Here is a 14,262-nt window from a genome sequence, read left to right on the forward strand (position 1 = left end):
TGACTCTTAAATAGAGAAAACGACTTATATCTTAAAATAGAAAGAGGAAACTATTAATCAAAATTAAGGCCAACTTGCATTTAGATAACCTGCAGGTTTCTATCTATTAGTTTTCATTGGAAAAATTTACAAATGGAACCTTTTTCTTACTCCTCTTAGTTTTTAATATTATAAATATTTGACTATTTGAGTAAATAACTATTTTAAGAATTTAATTTAATTTTTTACAAAATAGTTTTAGAATAATTAAAATAATGATAAAAATAATAGATAATAATAAAAATTTAAAAACTTTATTATTGGCCTTATGTTGAATTTTTTTTATCGATCTTATACTAAGAGGTAGTGGTGATAGTGGTAAAGATGGTGGGATTGAGAAGGTATGATTGAGGATGATGACAATGGGGTGTTGAAAAGTTCAGACATTAAGGAGAAAGAAGAAGAAGAGTGAATAAAACAATACCATTTAGGCGTATGAGAAGGTATGATTGAGGATGATGGCAATGGGGTATTGAAAAGTTCAGACATTAAGGAGAAAGAAGAAGAAGAGGGAATAAAACACCATTTAGGCGTAAACAGTAAAATTAAACAACTTCGTTTGATCGTGTCACGTCGATCTTTTCGGTAACAAAAGTGGATGGAAGGCCAACTTGAGTCACGCCTTAAAATTTTAGAGTACAATTTAGATCAATTAAAAATTGGAGAGCTAAATTGAGCCAATAATAATCAAAATTCAGAGACCATTTTAATTATTAACTCTAAATTTATTATAATTAAAACATTATATACCAACATATATAAAAAATACTTGGTAGAGAATAAAATTAAAATTAATGCGAATAACCCAATTTTTTTATTTGTTATTTATTAATTATTATTAAAATAAATAAATAAATTTAAATGTAATAAACATATAATTTTAAATATTATTTGTATAAAATTATTAATATTAAATTAATTATGATAACTTTGTATTATTATTTCGATAGCATTACTCTAAAGATTAAGTAATATAGCTATAATAGTTCACAAATCCTCTAGTTGATAATTGGATCATATTAATAAATTGATGAATTAATTTATAAATACTCATGTGTGTTGTCTTCATACATAGTTAATATAGTTAAAAATGGTTATATTATTTGATTAAATAATCATTTAACTATTCTTAAATATCTTTACATACAAACACAATTGCATGTGAATTTTCATTCATATCTATATATCCTTCCACCAAATACAAATAAGAAAACCACCAATTCATGTTCCCAAGTTTTCATTATAATTACTAAGTATTAGAGTATGTATCAGAAGGAGGAGAAAGAATATAATGAGTACAATACACTATATGCTTTCTTGAGTTCACAACAAACAAACTTAATCACACAAATTATGTCATAAGAACACTTATTTACTTAAGCATATATATAGAGCAGTATAGCACATATCTGTTCATGCTTTTATCCAGTCAACAAAATCATTCAAGTTTTTGCTTGATCTACCACCTTCTTTAATATTATTGATGGCCATGTTTCTTAATTCTATAGCCCTTACTTTAAATTCTTCACCTTGAAGCAGTTTCTTGATCTTATACATTATTTCTTCTCTAGTAATGATTCCACCAACTGGATCAAGTCTCAATCCAACTTTCCAAACATCACATATTAATGTTTGATTGAAAAATTGGTCAGCAAAGTAAGGCCAACATAGAAATGATACTCCTTTTGTTGTAGCTTCCATTGTAGAGTTCCATCCGCAATGACTTATGAAACAAGCAATCGAAGGATGGCTAAGAACTTTCTGTTGAGGTGCCCATTGAATCACTTTTCCGCGATTTCGCACTCTTTCTTCAAATTCTTCAAGAAAAGATTGGTTTTCTCCATTGTTGATATCTGGCCTTATAACCAATAGAAAAGGTCTATTAGATAGTTCAAGTCCAAATGCAAGTTCCTGTAATTGAATGTGATCAAAGACAGTGAAACTTCCAAAAGCAACATAAATTACTGAATTGGTTTCTTGTTGATCAAGCCAATTCAAACAAGTTGAGTCTTCTTGCCAAAAATTCCCAGCTATGGATCCAACATAATTTGTTGCTAGAAGTGGACCTATTGGTATGATTTGTGGGACAAAATCAAGTGTTGTAGACTCATGCTCATAAGTTGTGTTGCAAATGATTTTATCTGCAAATTTCACACTTTTATTGTTCCCTTTCATATAGTGAAAAACAATTTTTTCTGTGGTCTTGTCACCCAAATATGCCCAAACAAATTCTTTGGTCCTCATAGGAGGCATCATTGGTGACAACTTAATTGTCTCATCTTTTATAGGTTCTCCTGAAATATGTAACATAAATTGATAAATCATATAACATATAACAATTTTTACAATAACTATTATAAGAGATGAACAAATGCAACCTAAGGTTCATTAATTAATTATATAAGATGGGAAAATTCAATTACAAATATTGTTACCTACTTCTTAACAAATTATTGCAGGTATATATATATAAAATGTTTAGTGCTAATGATGAAAATTCTCACCATCATTGTCAATGAGTCCATCATCAAGAAGCTTTTGGATGTTGAATTGCAAGGCCAATATTGAAGCTGATGCAGGCCAAAATGCAACTGCTTTTATTCCCATGTTCTTTGCAACTTCAAGTGCCCATCCAAAGGTTTCATCTGCCACCAAACAAGTTATTTTGTTGCTCTCACATTTCTTGTTGATATCTTCTATGAGCATTTCCAACTTCTTAGGCATTACCTCAAAAATTGATTGAGTCAATTTTCCCAGATCATTTCTATTATCAACATCGTCTAATCCATCTGGGATTGAGACTAGTTCAATCTCATTATTGTTACCCACAAATGCAGTTTTTTCTCCTAAAGATTTCATGATTTGGTTGTGAACAAAATGAGTGTTCACAAATGTGACTTTGATTCCATGTTTGATAAGCTCATGTGAAAGTTCCATTAGAGGAATCACATGACCTTGTGCTGGATATGGTATAGCTAAAACATGTGCTTTTTCACTCATTTTGTTGCTCTTGTAATTTTTTTTTTCCCACTTACCATGAGCAAGGCTATAGGGTTTCTTCACTTATATATATATCAATGCTATATGATAGGCAAATATCATCTTTTGTCAGTAATAATTTACATTCATATTTACAGACGTGTTGTATACAAAAAGTATATAGTTTGCACTAATATTTATTAAAATTTTACACATATAAATTAATATAATTTGTATCCATATTTTTTATAGTTTACACACAAATTAATAAAATTTATTTATTAAAAATAATTTAATATTTATACTAACTAAAAAATAATAAAAAATACTAAAAATTAAAAACTCCAAAAAATTTCTCATATATATTATAAACTATGAAGCACGGACACTTCGTTGAGTTGAGTTGTCGTGTCCGCGTGTCGGACACATTTCGGACACGACACTCACTGACACTCGTCGGACACGCGTGTCTACTGTGTCCAACCGTGTCTTAATAAAAAGCAAAAAAATTCTTCTCCAGACACACTTAGACACACCTAAATACCATCACGTGTCAGCGTGTCCAGTCTTATTCTTAACATATATTTTTAAAATAAATTTAGATATAGTATATATTATTATTTACTAAAATAAAAAATATTTTAAATACTTGATATAATTAAAATAAGACATTTAAAATAATTAAAATAATTAATTATAATTTAATATCAATAAAATATCAAAATATTATTACAATTTATTTAAAAAATACTTTATATTTTATATGTATGCGTGTCCCCGTGTCTTATTAGATTTTAAAATTCGCGTGTCGGGATATCCCATGTCGTGTCGTATCCGTGTCCGTGTCAGTGTCCGTGCATCATAGATTATAAAACTTCCTTAGATAGCATATATACATACGTACATTTTATGTTACAAAAAATTAGTCAACAATTTATATAAAAATTCATATCAATTATTGGTGTTTAATTTGTTTCTCAAGGCTTTAAAAATAGTCAAATAACAATATATTAGGATTAACTGATTAAGTGAAACATCCTTTTTTTTCCTTAAAAAAAAAAACATTTTGTTAGTATCCTCGTCTATATATATTTATTAGAACGTAAAGTATTTATTATTTTTATTAATTTTATATTTAATAATTTTAATAAATAAAAAAGTTAGATTAATAATACGAGACAAAACTAACATAAATGGCGATGTATTCAAATCTCATTATCGTTATTATATTATTTTTGTGGTTTTTTTCATTTGTTTCATCTATTGGGTTTTACCTTTGCACTACTGTCCTTTTTCACTTGTACTATAACACTTGGCTTACCCGCCTTCTCAACAATTCTTAGTTGGAAACTAAGAACTTGAATTTAAGTATATTAAAATTTAAAGTACTTATCGTTTGTGGCATAATTATTAATAAAATAAGTATAAAAAGCTTTTAATTAATTAATATTAGTTAACTTTTTATTATGAAATTATTTTTAACACTCATTTTCTAAAAAATTTAGAGTTAAAATTTAAAATGTATATTACCAAGGGAAATTTAAAATTTAAAATTAAAAAATAATCTAATGCCGCTTCGAGTATATGTATATTACCAATACTTCGTTCTTGGCCATTTGGAAAAATTCCTATAAGGTTTATTTTGCTGTCATGACTCAATTTTTTATTCGCTTGGGATTGTTTCTTGTTTTCAACCATTTCGATCAATTTTTTTGTGGAGTGAATGTAACTTAACGACTTATTGCTATGTAGCTTACTTAATTCACGTGGACGGCCTCTAATTAAACATTTGTAGATTAGCTCAAAGTAAGTAATTAAGTATATATTTCATCCATTATTTCATAATATTTAATGGTTTATGTGAGACAAGAACTACAACAATAAGTATTTTTGGTCATGTATGAAAAATTATATTGGGTATACCATTGCCCTGTTTTTTTTTTTTTTTGTTGTCTTTGGACAAGTTGCCCTGTTTTTGTTTAGTAATTCATTCGTAAAAAGTTGAAACCACAACAAAAATAGATGGAGATAAAATAAAAATTCGTACAAATGGGCTTATGTTGGGTTTGGAGGCTAAAACCAAAGCCCAAATCAAACTAGAGATTATAGCTAGTAAAAAAAAAAAGAGTAGTGTGAGTCCATCTTGTATATGCAGTAATCCATTAGTCAGCGGCAGATTTTTAAATAGAACTCAGATTACGACGGATTAGTCCTTGACCTGACCAAGGAATACCATGGACAACAAAAAAAAGTAGTGTGGGTTAAATCAGAAAAAAAAGTAGTAATGACCAATAAGCAAAAAGAAAGAAAAGCAGTAGAGATATGTTTTTCTCTTGATGTGATGCACTCATGCATATGTTAATTTCATCTTTTTGGGGTGTTAATTTGTAGGTTGTACTTGACAAATAGAGAAAATATATGTAATTTTGAAATTTAGATAAAGTAAAAAAATTGCTAAAGTGATAAAGCAAAATATTAATTACTAATTTATAACTCTCATCATATATGAGTTTCACTGTCTTAATTTAAAAATAATTAACATTTTATTTTATCACTTTATTAAATCACTCATCTTGATCCATAATCTTGCATTGTCTCATATGAGAAAGTTCTGCTAGTCCAAAAGAGATGGTTTGTTGTTGCAATATAATCATGTTTCTAGGTCAAAACATATAAAACAACCAATTTACTTACACTCTTATAATCTTCTTAATACAAATCTCACATTTATTAAAAATAAAATCTCTAGATAGTTTATAAACATAAAATATCTCTTATTTAACGAGCTAATTTTTAAGGTTTAAGTACAATCAATTTCAGTTCCAATACTTCTTTTCTCTCAAAGCTGCTCCTCCAAAATAAAGGAAAAGTTATCATCATTGGAGGCAATAATAGAACCACAAATGTGTTACCCTAACGCCTTTATTTCCCATCAACTTTGCAACAACTTTTCAGGCAACCTTCATTTGTGAAAGAAAAAATAAAAGCTATCTCTACTTTTTTTTTTTTCATAAATTCAACCGACTCTTGTTTTAACAACTCACATGAGATTATTAAAGCAGTCGACTTCACGTGAAGTTGATAGTTGAGAGCCGTTAGATGGTTTGACTGATTTGACTAAATTTTTATCTAACGACTCTCAGCTATCAACTTCACGTGAAATCGACTGCACATGAATTTTTACCTTTTAATAAAACTGTTGGCCCGTAGACTTTCTCTGTAATTTGTTACCAAAAGATGTGTGGATGCAAACAATTAACATCTTCGATTAAATTTGAAATGCCCTTCAACGACTAAAAAGAAAGAAAAGACCAAGACCAAAACAAAGTTAGACTATGATATAGAAATTAACACTCTGATCTCATATTTTTTATTTGTCCTTTGATGCAACCATATTAATTGCATTGCGACAACTGTGGAAATTAAACACTAGCCGCCGGATATATATATATATATATATCGGAGAAGAAGAAGCAACAATGATAATTTAACGATATATTATTATTATTCTACATGTCTTACACATAATAATCACTATCACTATCACTATTATATTCTAAAACGGGAACTTTGGTGGAAAGACAAGAAGTGGAACTAGTTGCTGATGACTAAAATTATTTTGACCATATAATAAATTAAATACCCTTAAGAAAGACTATACCAAATAAAACACAAGAAGATTGTCTTCTTCTTATTACTTTTATTCATCATGTGAAATGAATCGATCAAATAAGAATTGAATAAGTTCCAAACCAGCAAAGAGCATGGCAACAAATAATATAGATTATGGTTAACGAAATCCTTTTTTGATTCCCAGCCTCAAAGGTCTTCATCACTTATATCCGATAATCTTTATTTACCTTTTGAATTAGATCTTGAAATCAGTTAAATTAGAATTTTTTTAATATAATATATATGAGAAAACATTATAAAAAACAAATTTTAGTTTTTTCCGTCTAATTATATATTCTTATATTTATATAGTGTATGTTAAATGGACTAAATTAAGATGTTACCCGTCATGACAAATTTAACATATTGATATGAAAATATAAGATGATGTAAACATTGTAAGGTATAGCTATTGTAATTAGTATAAAATAATTAGGATAAAATATAAATCTTAAATTAAAAAGAGTGGAATATCAAAATTATTTTCTTGGGTCTAACTTGGAAAACAACTTGGTGCAAATAATGTCTCAACTCTCGTCCATTATGCATGCATCAATGATTTTTTATTCTGTGCGCTTGGTACTATATACACTAAAGATAATAATAAAAAGTAATCAATTATTTAAGGAATTTTTTTTTGTTTAGGAATAAAGAGACAAATAAGTCTGAAAATTTATATTTTGAATAAATTAATCTTTAAAATTATTAATAGATTAACTCCTATGATCAAGATAAAATATTTTAATTTGAACGTATCTTGTCCACATCTATTATGATAGAGGACTTCATTTTTTTTCAGTAACTAATCTTTTTAAAACATAAATTTTAAAAAATTTATTTGTGACTTTATTTTTTTACATACTCTGTACATTTTACACCTAGAGATAGTGTCTATACTATTCACTGATGGAAAAAAAATCACTAAATAATAACAACTCTGATAAAACTATACATCAACACAAATCATTAATATAAATGGAGAAAAATCTAAAATAGCCCCTAACAATTATTTCGAAAGACAACGAGATTCTTAAAAAAAAAAAAAATTTAACCCCGTCCCTAACAATTATCTCGAAAGGACAACAAGGCCCCTGTGCCAAAAAAAAGTCAATGCTATTTTTTATTGCACAGGAACTAATCAATCCAAAAAAAAAATATCAGGGACCGAATTGAGTGTTTTTTTTTTGGCCTCGTTATCCGTTTGAGATAATTGTTAGGGATCGGGTAGGTATTCACTCTTAATAAATGTAAATTCTCATTTTATAGAGTACATATATAACATAAATTTAATATATAATAAAACCACACTAACCAATTACAATTTCACTACCATTTATTTTTTCATTAATATAAAAATACATAACTTTAAAAATTCCCAATTTTTTTCATCTCAATTTTTATTTATACTAATACATAACTATACTCACTCCTTGGCCCAATTGATAAACTCATTGAGATTCTTCTGACCTTCTTGCTTGTTCTTGATCACAATCTCCTTGAGTCTCAAACACCTCTCATTGATTCCTTCATCTCCAAGTAACATCTCCACCTTCTTCTTTATCTCTTCCCTCAAAATCAATCCCTTCTCAAATCCAATCCCAACCTTCCACACATCACAAATGTAAATCTTGTTCATCAATTGGTCACTCACAAAAGGCCAACACAAGAAAGGAACACCACTATAAACACCTTCAATGGTCGAATTCCAACCGCAATGACTAACAAAACAAGCTATGGCAGGGTGGTTTAGAACTTTTTTCTGGGGTGCCCAATTAACAATCTTACCTTTACTTCCATGAAATTCATCTGGGTATAGCCCATAATTTCCATTATTGTTTTTGCAACCATTAATTCCATTTCTTACAACCCAAAGAAAAGGCTTGTTAAGAAGATCAAGTCCAAGAGCTAGTTCTTTGAATTGGTTCGGCTTAATAGATACCATGCTACCAAACGAAACATACACAACGGATCGAGGTTGTTGTTGATCCAACCATTCTAGACATGTTTCATCTTCTTTTAAGATCAATGATGATGATGATGATGATGAACTTGTGGTTTGATCTGCCATCAATGGACCAATTGGTAGGACCTTTGGTGAAATAGAAAGTGCTCCGGGTTCAAGATGAGAAGTTGTGTTACAAAGCCACCATTGTGCTTGATTCAGAGTTTGAATCTCTTGCTTCATGTGAAGGAAGAAGAAAGTGTTGTCTAAACAGTACCATGGCATGGCTGATGGGTCCATCTTTGGTAGATTTGAAGAAAGATGAATCTCCTTATGTTCTTTGCTTGGTAGGCCTGATAATAATAATTTTCAATTAAACCAATATAAGTATATTCTCTATTAGACCCTACATACACTTATCACAATTGCATGTGACATATATACACATATTAAAGTTTTATGTGGAAATCTAAGTGTCGTTATAAAATATATATAAATCCCGCTATGTTACTAACAGTATTTCTGTCAACTTCTGCCAACTCTTATTTATAATTGTGTTTAATGGAAGTGTCTAATAAAAATGTCTTTTTATAGCTGTGTTTAATAAAAGTGTCTTTATAGATATATTTTGTGGATGTGTCTCTTTATATATGTGTTTAAAATATAATAATTAATTATTGTTAACAATAAATTAACAGATAATATGTTGGTATCCTATACTTTTCTCTTTATTTATTATGAACTTAATTAAAAATTTAAATAAGTGATTCCATAATTACAGACCCATCAAACACACTTTGAGAAAAAAAGATAGCTTGTGACCACTTATGAATGCTTTCTAATTATATGAAACTATGAAAGGGACTAACAAATAACAAGCAAACATATTACTAATTAGAAGGTTTTTTTGGTTGCCACAATATAGTATCCTCAACGAATTTGAAATCTCGACACTTGCTTAAATGAACAAATAAATTGACCATTCAACCAACACAAATTAATTAGTAATTAGAAGTTACAAGATATATATCTTACCAGTTTGAGAATCTATGATTCCCTGATGAATGAGGGTTTGCATAGAATCAAAAGAGGCCAAAGCAGTTGCAGAAGCAGGCCAGAAGAGAGCACCTTTGATACCCAAATTGAGAGCAACTTGCAAGGCCCAACCCATGTTCTTAGTGACAATAACACAAGTGATCTTGTTATCACAATCCATGGCATTCACATCTTCTATGAGCTTTGGAAGCATGTCAACCATGGTGGTTCTTGTGGTCAGTATAACCTTGCCTTGGTCACTTCTATCATCATTAGGGTCCACACCATCTGGCAGGGACACCAACCTCATCATCTCTGACTCCATGCCTGAACTACTTGCTGCTTTCTTCAGCTTGTTGAAGTGTTCATCAGAGCTTAAGAAGGTGATTTTGCAACCATGGTTTTTGGCTAGAACATGGCAGAATTGAAGAAGGGGATTCATGTGTCCTAGTATTGGGTATGGTATTGCAAGAAAGTGTGGGATCCCCATGTTTCTCAAATGATTCTCGGAATTTGGAAATTGGAATTTTCTTCTTCCTTTTTCTCTTATATATATATATATATTTTTTTTTGTATGAATGAATAACTAATAATACGTAAGTTACTCAACACACTTATAAGCTATATATATAGGGAATTATTTATTGAGAGGAATTATTTCATTTTAGAGCCATGTGACTTTATATTCTTGTCTATTATTCATCTTTCTACATTAGATCAACCGTGTGTAGTGAGTTTGATGAACGGGAAAAATTTTCTTTATTCTTAAAGTAATAAAAGTTAGTTTTGCGTATATGAATTTTAAATATTATATTTAGCATACTCCTAACCAAAAAAAAAAAAAAATCAATCTCATCTCTAACCAGTTATCTAATTAAAAGTGATTATTAGTTATTTCTTTTTTCACACTCGCTCTTTCTAGTTAGTTAATATTAAGAGAAAAGAATAAATTCATCCCGATTTTTTTTAACATTTAAGTTCTCGAGAATTTAAAAATATATTTAAGTCTCTGATATCTTCAAAATCTGGACATATTGATCTCTGAATCAAATTTGACCAATTTTAAAAACTCTTCCACATGTGCATCCGTATCAACCAAGTCAGCACAACGGGAGTCACATTTTATTTTTCTGTTGAGTCTAACAGACCCAAGTGAATATAAGGGATCAATATATTTAAATTTTGAAAAAATCAGAAACTTAAATGTATTTTCAAATCCTCGATAACTTAAATATCTACGAATCAAAAGGTCAAAAATATATTTATCTTTTTCTCTAATATTAATATATAATACATATCCTAACTAGCTAGTTTTATTTCTTTTATTTTGAATTATTTTTATTTATTTATTTATATTTAGCTTCTTAAGAATGAAACATTATATATTTATAGAATAATAATCAAGAAAAATAAATAAATGTGAATTCAAAGAAAGAATTCTCCCAAAACAGTCAACAAGTATTTATTTTATCACTACAACAAAAATTACTTTTAGTAGCAATAAGATAGCAATCATTATATATTTTATTTAATTTATGTTTTTATAATAATTATATACTTTTTGTAGTCATTAACAAAGTTGAAAAATGTATAATTGTCATTAAAATTATTTAGTAAAAAAACATAAAACGACTAATATCTAATTGTTAGTAAATATATAAATAACTATTTTTATTGTTAAAAGCAAAATAAATGACCGCCAAAAAAATAATTTTATTAGCAGTGATGAGTATACTACAAAGTATTAAAAGGAAACATAACCAATGTTAAACTTTTTTTTTTATTTCACACGGTATTTTCCAATCCGACAAGTTAAGGACTAATAATTCATTACGAATGAAAACTCTATTTAAGAATTTGTCGCTGGCCAATAAATTGCTATACACCTATACGTATAAGATATTATTGGAACCTCTAACACTTGTTTAAGTAAATTAGTGAATTAACTACTAAATTAATTTAAATAATTACATAACCAATGTTAATATATATAGGATTATTAACTAATAAATTTATTATATTTATTTGATTTATATTTAAATTATATATATAATTTTAATGTGATTTTAATATTTTACTTTATTATATTTTCATAACAAAAATATTACAATTATGGCTTTTTTATGAAATACAATATATATAGTGCACCAAAAATTAAATAATACGATATATTGCTTTTTATATTACTGCATTGTCAGATGCCGTTGGTCCACTACCGTACTCCGAGACCTGAAAATTTAGTGACCCCCGTTAACACGTTCTGGCCCCTCAGTTTCAAAAGGAATTTTTTTTGGTGTAATTTAAATTAAACATTTTAGGCTTACTAATATCTAAGAAATACCGAATAAAAAGTGAGTGTTGTGGGAAAAAAAAAAGGGTTAAAAAAGAGTCGACATAATAAATTGGAAATTATACTAGAATCTAAAGATGAGTTTATTTTAGACGCAATATAAAATGTTTTAGATAATCGCATCATTATAATCATTCATATCGCCAATATAAAAAATAATTTATTTTATTAATATATCATTATATAGTTAGATGTATTTATAAAATTATTTTATATTAATATTATTAAATTTGAAAAATTTATTAGTTAATTATATAATTAAAATTGAGTTAAGAGAATTTAAAATCGTTCGATTTGGATTAAAAATTTAAATTTTATAATTTAAAAATTTACAGATAAAATTTAAACTTAAAAAATTATTTAGAGTAAAAAATATAATTAATTATAAAAAATTGCATACCGACATTATAATTAATTTACACATTTAGGTCTGTCTGATACTGTGTATGAAAAAAATAAAAATGTAAAAATAACCGGAAAAATATTTAAAATACAAAAGCAGAACGTATATTTTTAAAATTTTGATCCTAAGTCGGCCAATAGGCGAAAGGACAAAAATGTTCCTCACTTAACTAGTCCTAAAAGTAACTCCATTTTCAATTTCATCCACATTTGACAAAAGAGAGATAGAGAACTCGAGAAAAGAGAAAAAGAGAAACTCCAAATACTATTCACCCTCTTCTTTAAATTCACTTTTTTCATAAACTGGAGCTCCGATCGACGATTTGTTTGTAGCTATGTGTTCCTCTCATCTCATTATACGTTTCTATACCACTTTTGCGGTGAGTAATCATGAGAACTCTACCTCATCCTTTATTCTTTACTAATTTTACGTTTTAGGTAGCGTGGGTGTTGAATTTGTGATTTAGATGCTTTAGGGAAAACTCAAGGTCACATTCTAGCGAGATTTTGACCCATGTTCATATGAAATAAGGTAAGAAAATTCTTTTCCCCTATTTTTTCTAATTTGTGTGAAATATTTAGTATGAATAATGTGAAATTTGAATGAAATTAGATTGAATAGAGTTGGTTGAAGTTTGAATTTGTGAGGAATTGATTGAGGCTTGGTTTGGCCGGAGATAAAGGTTCAAGAGGTTGGAACCGACGTCAACTAACGTATGAATTTCGGTTTTGGATAATCACTATATAATGTTATGTGAAAACCTAGACTAGTTGACCTTAAGATATTGTTGAATTGATGTTGTTGATGTTAATGGTTTAGTATGAATGTATGAAATTGAATGATGATTTGAATGTTGAATGAATTATGGGCCAGAAGCCGTGAGTGATATTGAGTTATATCTCTTGATATGTATTGATGTGTTGTGGTGTATCTGTTGAGGTTGAAATCCTTATAGATAGTATGTGAAGTTGGATTTGAGATGATTAATTGTTGATTTTACGTATCCTTTCACTTTTGTGCGTACGCACGAAGCCCACATACACATGATTGTGCTGATTTTTTAAAAATGTTGTTTTTGAACTGTTAAACCTTTCCGGTGAGCTTATAACTCCTTGTAACCTCTGTATAGAATTTGAGAACTATTTTAAAAGCTTTGAATGTATTAGAGGTGAGTATAATGGACTGAACTGGATAATTACCAGATGAAAAATTCTTAAGCGAGATATAAATGTTATGGAGATGGTGGTTCGTCTCGCCCACGGTGAAGTCAGTGACTTTGTCCCGCTCACGAATTTATGAGGTTGATTACTTTAATAAATGAATGGGGTTATAATGAGTTGTATCTTCTGAAATTGGTTAAAATTAAGATTATGGTTGTAAATGTGATATAATGACCGATTGGCAAGGACGTAGGTTTTGTCCCTCTTGCGTGATTATGAGATATGATTATTAATTGGCAAGAACGTGGGTTTCGTTTCGCTTGTGTTATTGATGCTATGGGAATGGTGTTTCGTCGCGCCTACGGTGAGGATAGTGGCTTTGCCTGCTCACGGATAGACAAGTTGAGGTTGAGGTTGAGAATTCTCTCTTGTTACATTCGGAGATTGGATAGAAGGTTGAAAATTTCCTTCGATTCAGTTTCTGATTGTGGTGGAACGAATTAGGTTGAAGATTCCCTTCTTGTTAATCATATGTGTGTGTGTGTGTGTGTTCCTCCTAAGGATGCACGACAGAGTGATAATGTCCGGGTTAGCTACCAGATGTGTTGGGTCTGAAATTTAATCAACACGTGAGCTCATGGCTAGTAGGACAGACAAGTATCATGTACATTTATTTGCCATT

The 14,262-nt window shown here is 28.9% G+C and overlaps 2 protein-coding genes across 2 annotated transcripts; both read right to left on the reverse strand.

The window, feature by feature from the left end:
* Positions 1-1,452: 1,452 nt before the first annotated feature.
* On the reverse strand, positions 1,453-3,039 carry LOC107637325 (UDP-glycosyltransferase 83A1-like). The gene is made up of 2 exons (XM_016340754.3): positions 2,544-3,039; positions 1,453-2,333 (listed from the first exon to the last, which is right to left on the reverse strand). The coding sequence occupies exons 1-2, from the start codon at positions 3,037-3,039 to the stop codon at positions 1,453-1,455; spliced, it is 1,377 nt and encodes a 458-aa protein (XP_016196240.1).
* A 4,983-nt stretch (positions 3,040-8,022) lies between these two features.
* Positions 8,023-10,265, reverse strand: LOC107635394 (UDP-glycosyltransferase 83A1). The gene is made up of 2 exons (XM_016338865.3): positions 9,668-10,265; positions 8,023-8,985 (listed from the first exon to the last, which is right to left on the reverse strand). Exons 1-2 carry the CDS (start codon positions 10,155-10,157, stop codon positions 8,114-8,116), a joined length of 1,362 nt encoding a protein of 453 aa, XP_016194351.1. The 5' UTR covers positions 10,158-10,265; the 3' UTR covers positions 8,023-8,113.
* Positions 10,266-14,262: the final 3,997 nt, after the last annotated feature.

Source organism: Arachis ipaensis, chromosome B4 (assembly GCF_059453495.1).
Source record: "Arachis ipaensis isolate K30076 ecotype BB chromosome B4, ASM5945349v1, whole genome shotgun sequence".
Taxonomy (NCBI): Eukaryota; Viridiplantae; Streptophyta; class Magnoliopsida; order Fabales; family Fabaceae; genus Arachis; species Arachis ipaensis.

Bases quoted from the DNA above. Each gene is read 5' to 3' on its own strand.
- LOC107637325 (XM_016340754.3), bottom strand. From the start codon at position 3,039: ATGAGTGAAAAAGCACATGTTTTAGCTATACCATATCCAGCACAAGGT. The intron at 2,334-2,543 runs GTGAGAATTTTC...TACATATTTCAG, and splicing joins TGGACTCATTGACAATGATG to GAGAACCTATAAAAGATGAG.
- LOC107635394 (XM_016338865.3), bottom strand. From the start codon at position 10,157: ATGGGGATCCCACACTTTCTTGCAATACCATACCCAATACTAGGACAC. The intron at 8,986-9,667 runs GTAAGATATATA...TATTATTATCAG, and splicing joins AATCATAGATTCTCAAACTG to GCCTACCAAGCAAAGAACAT.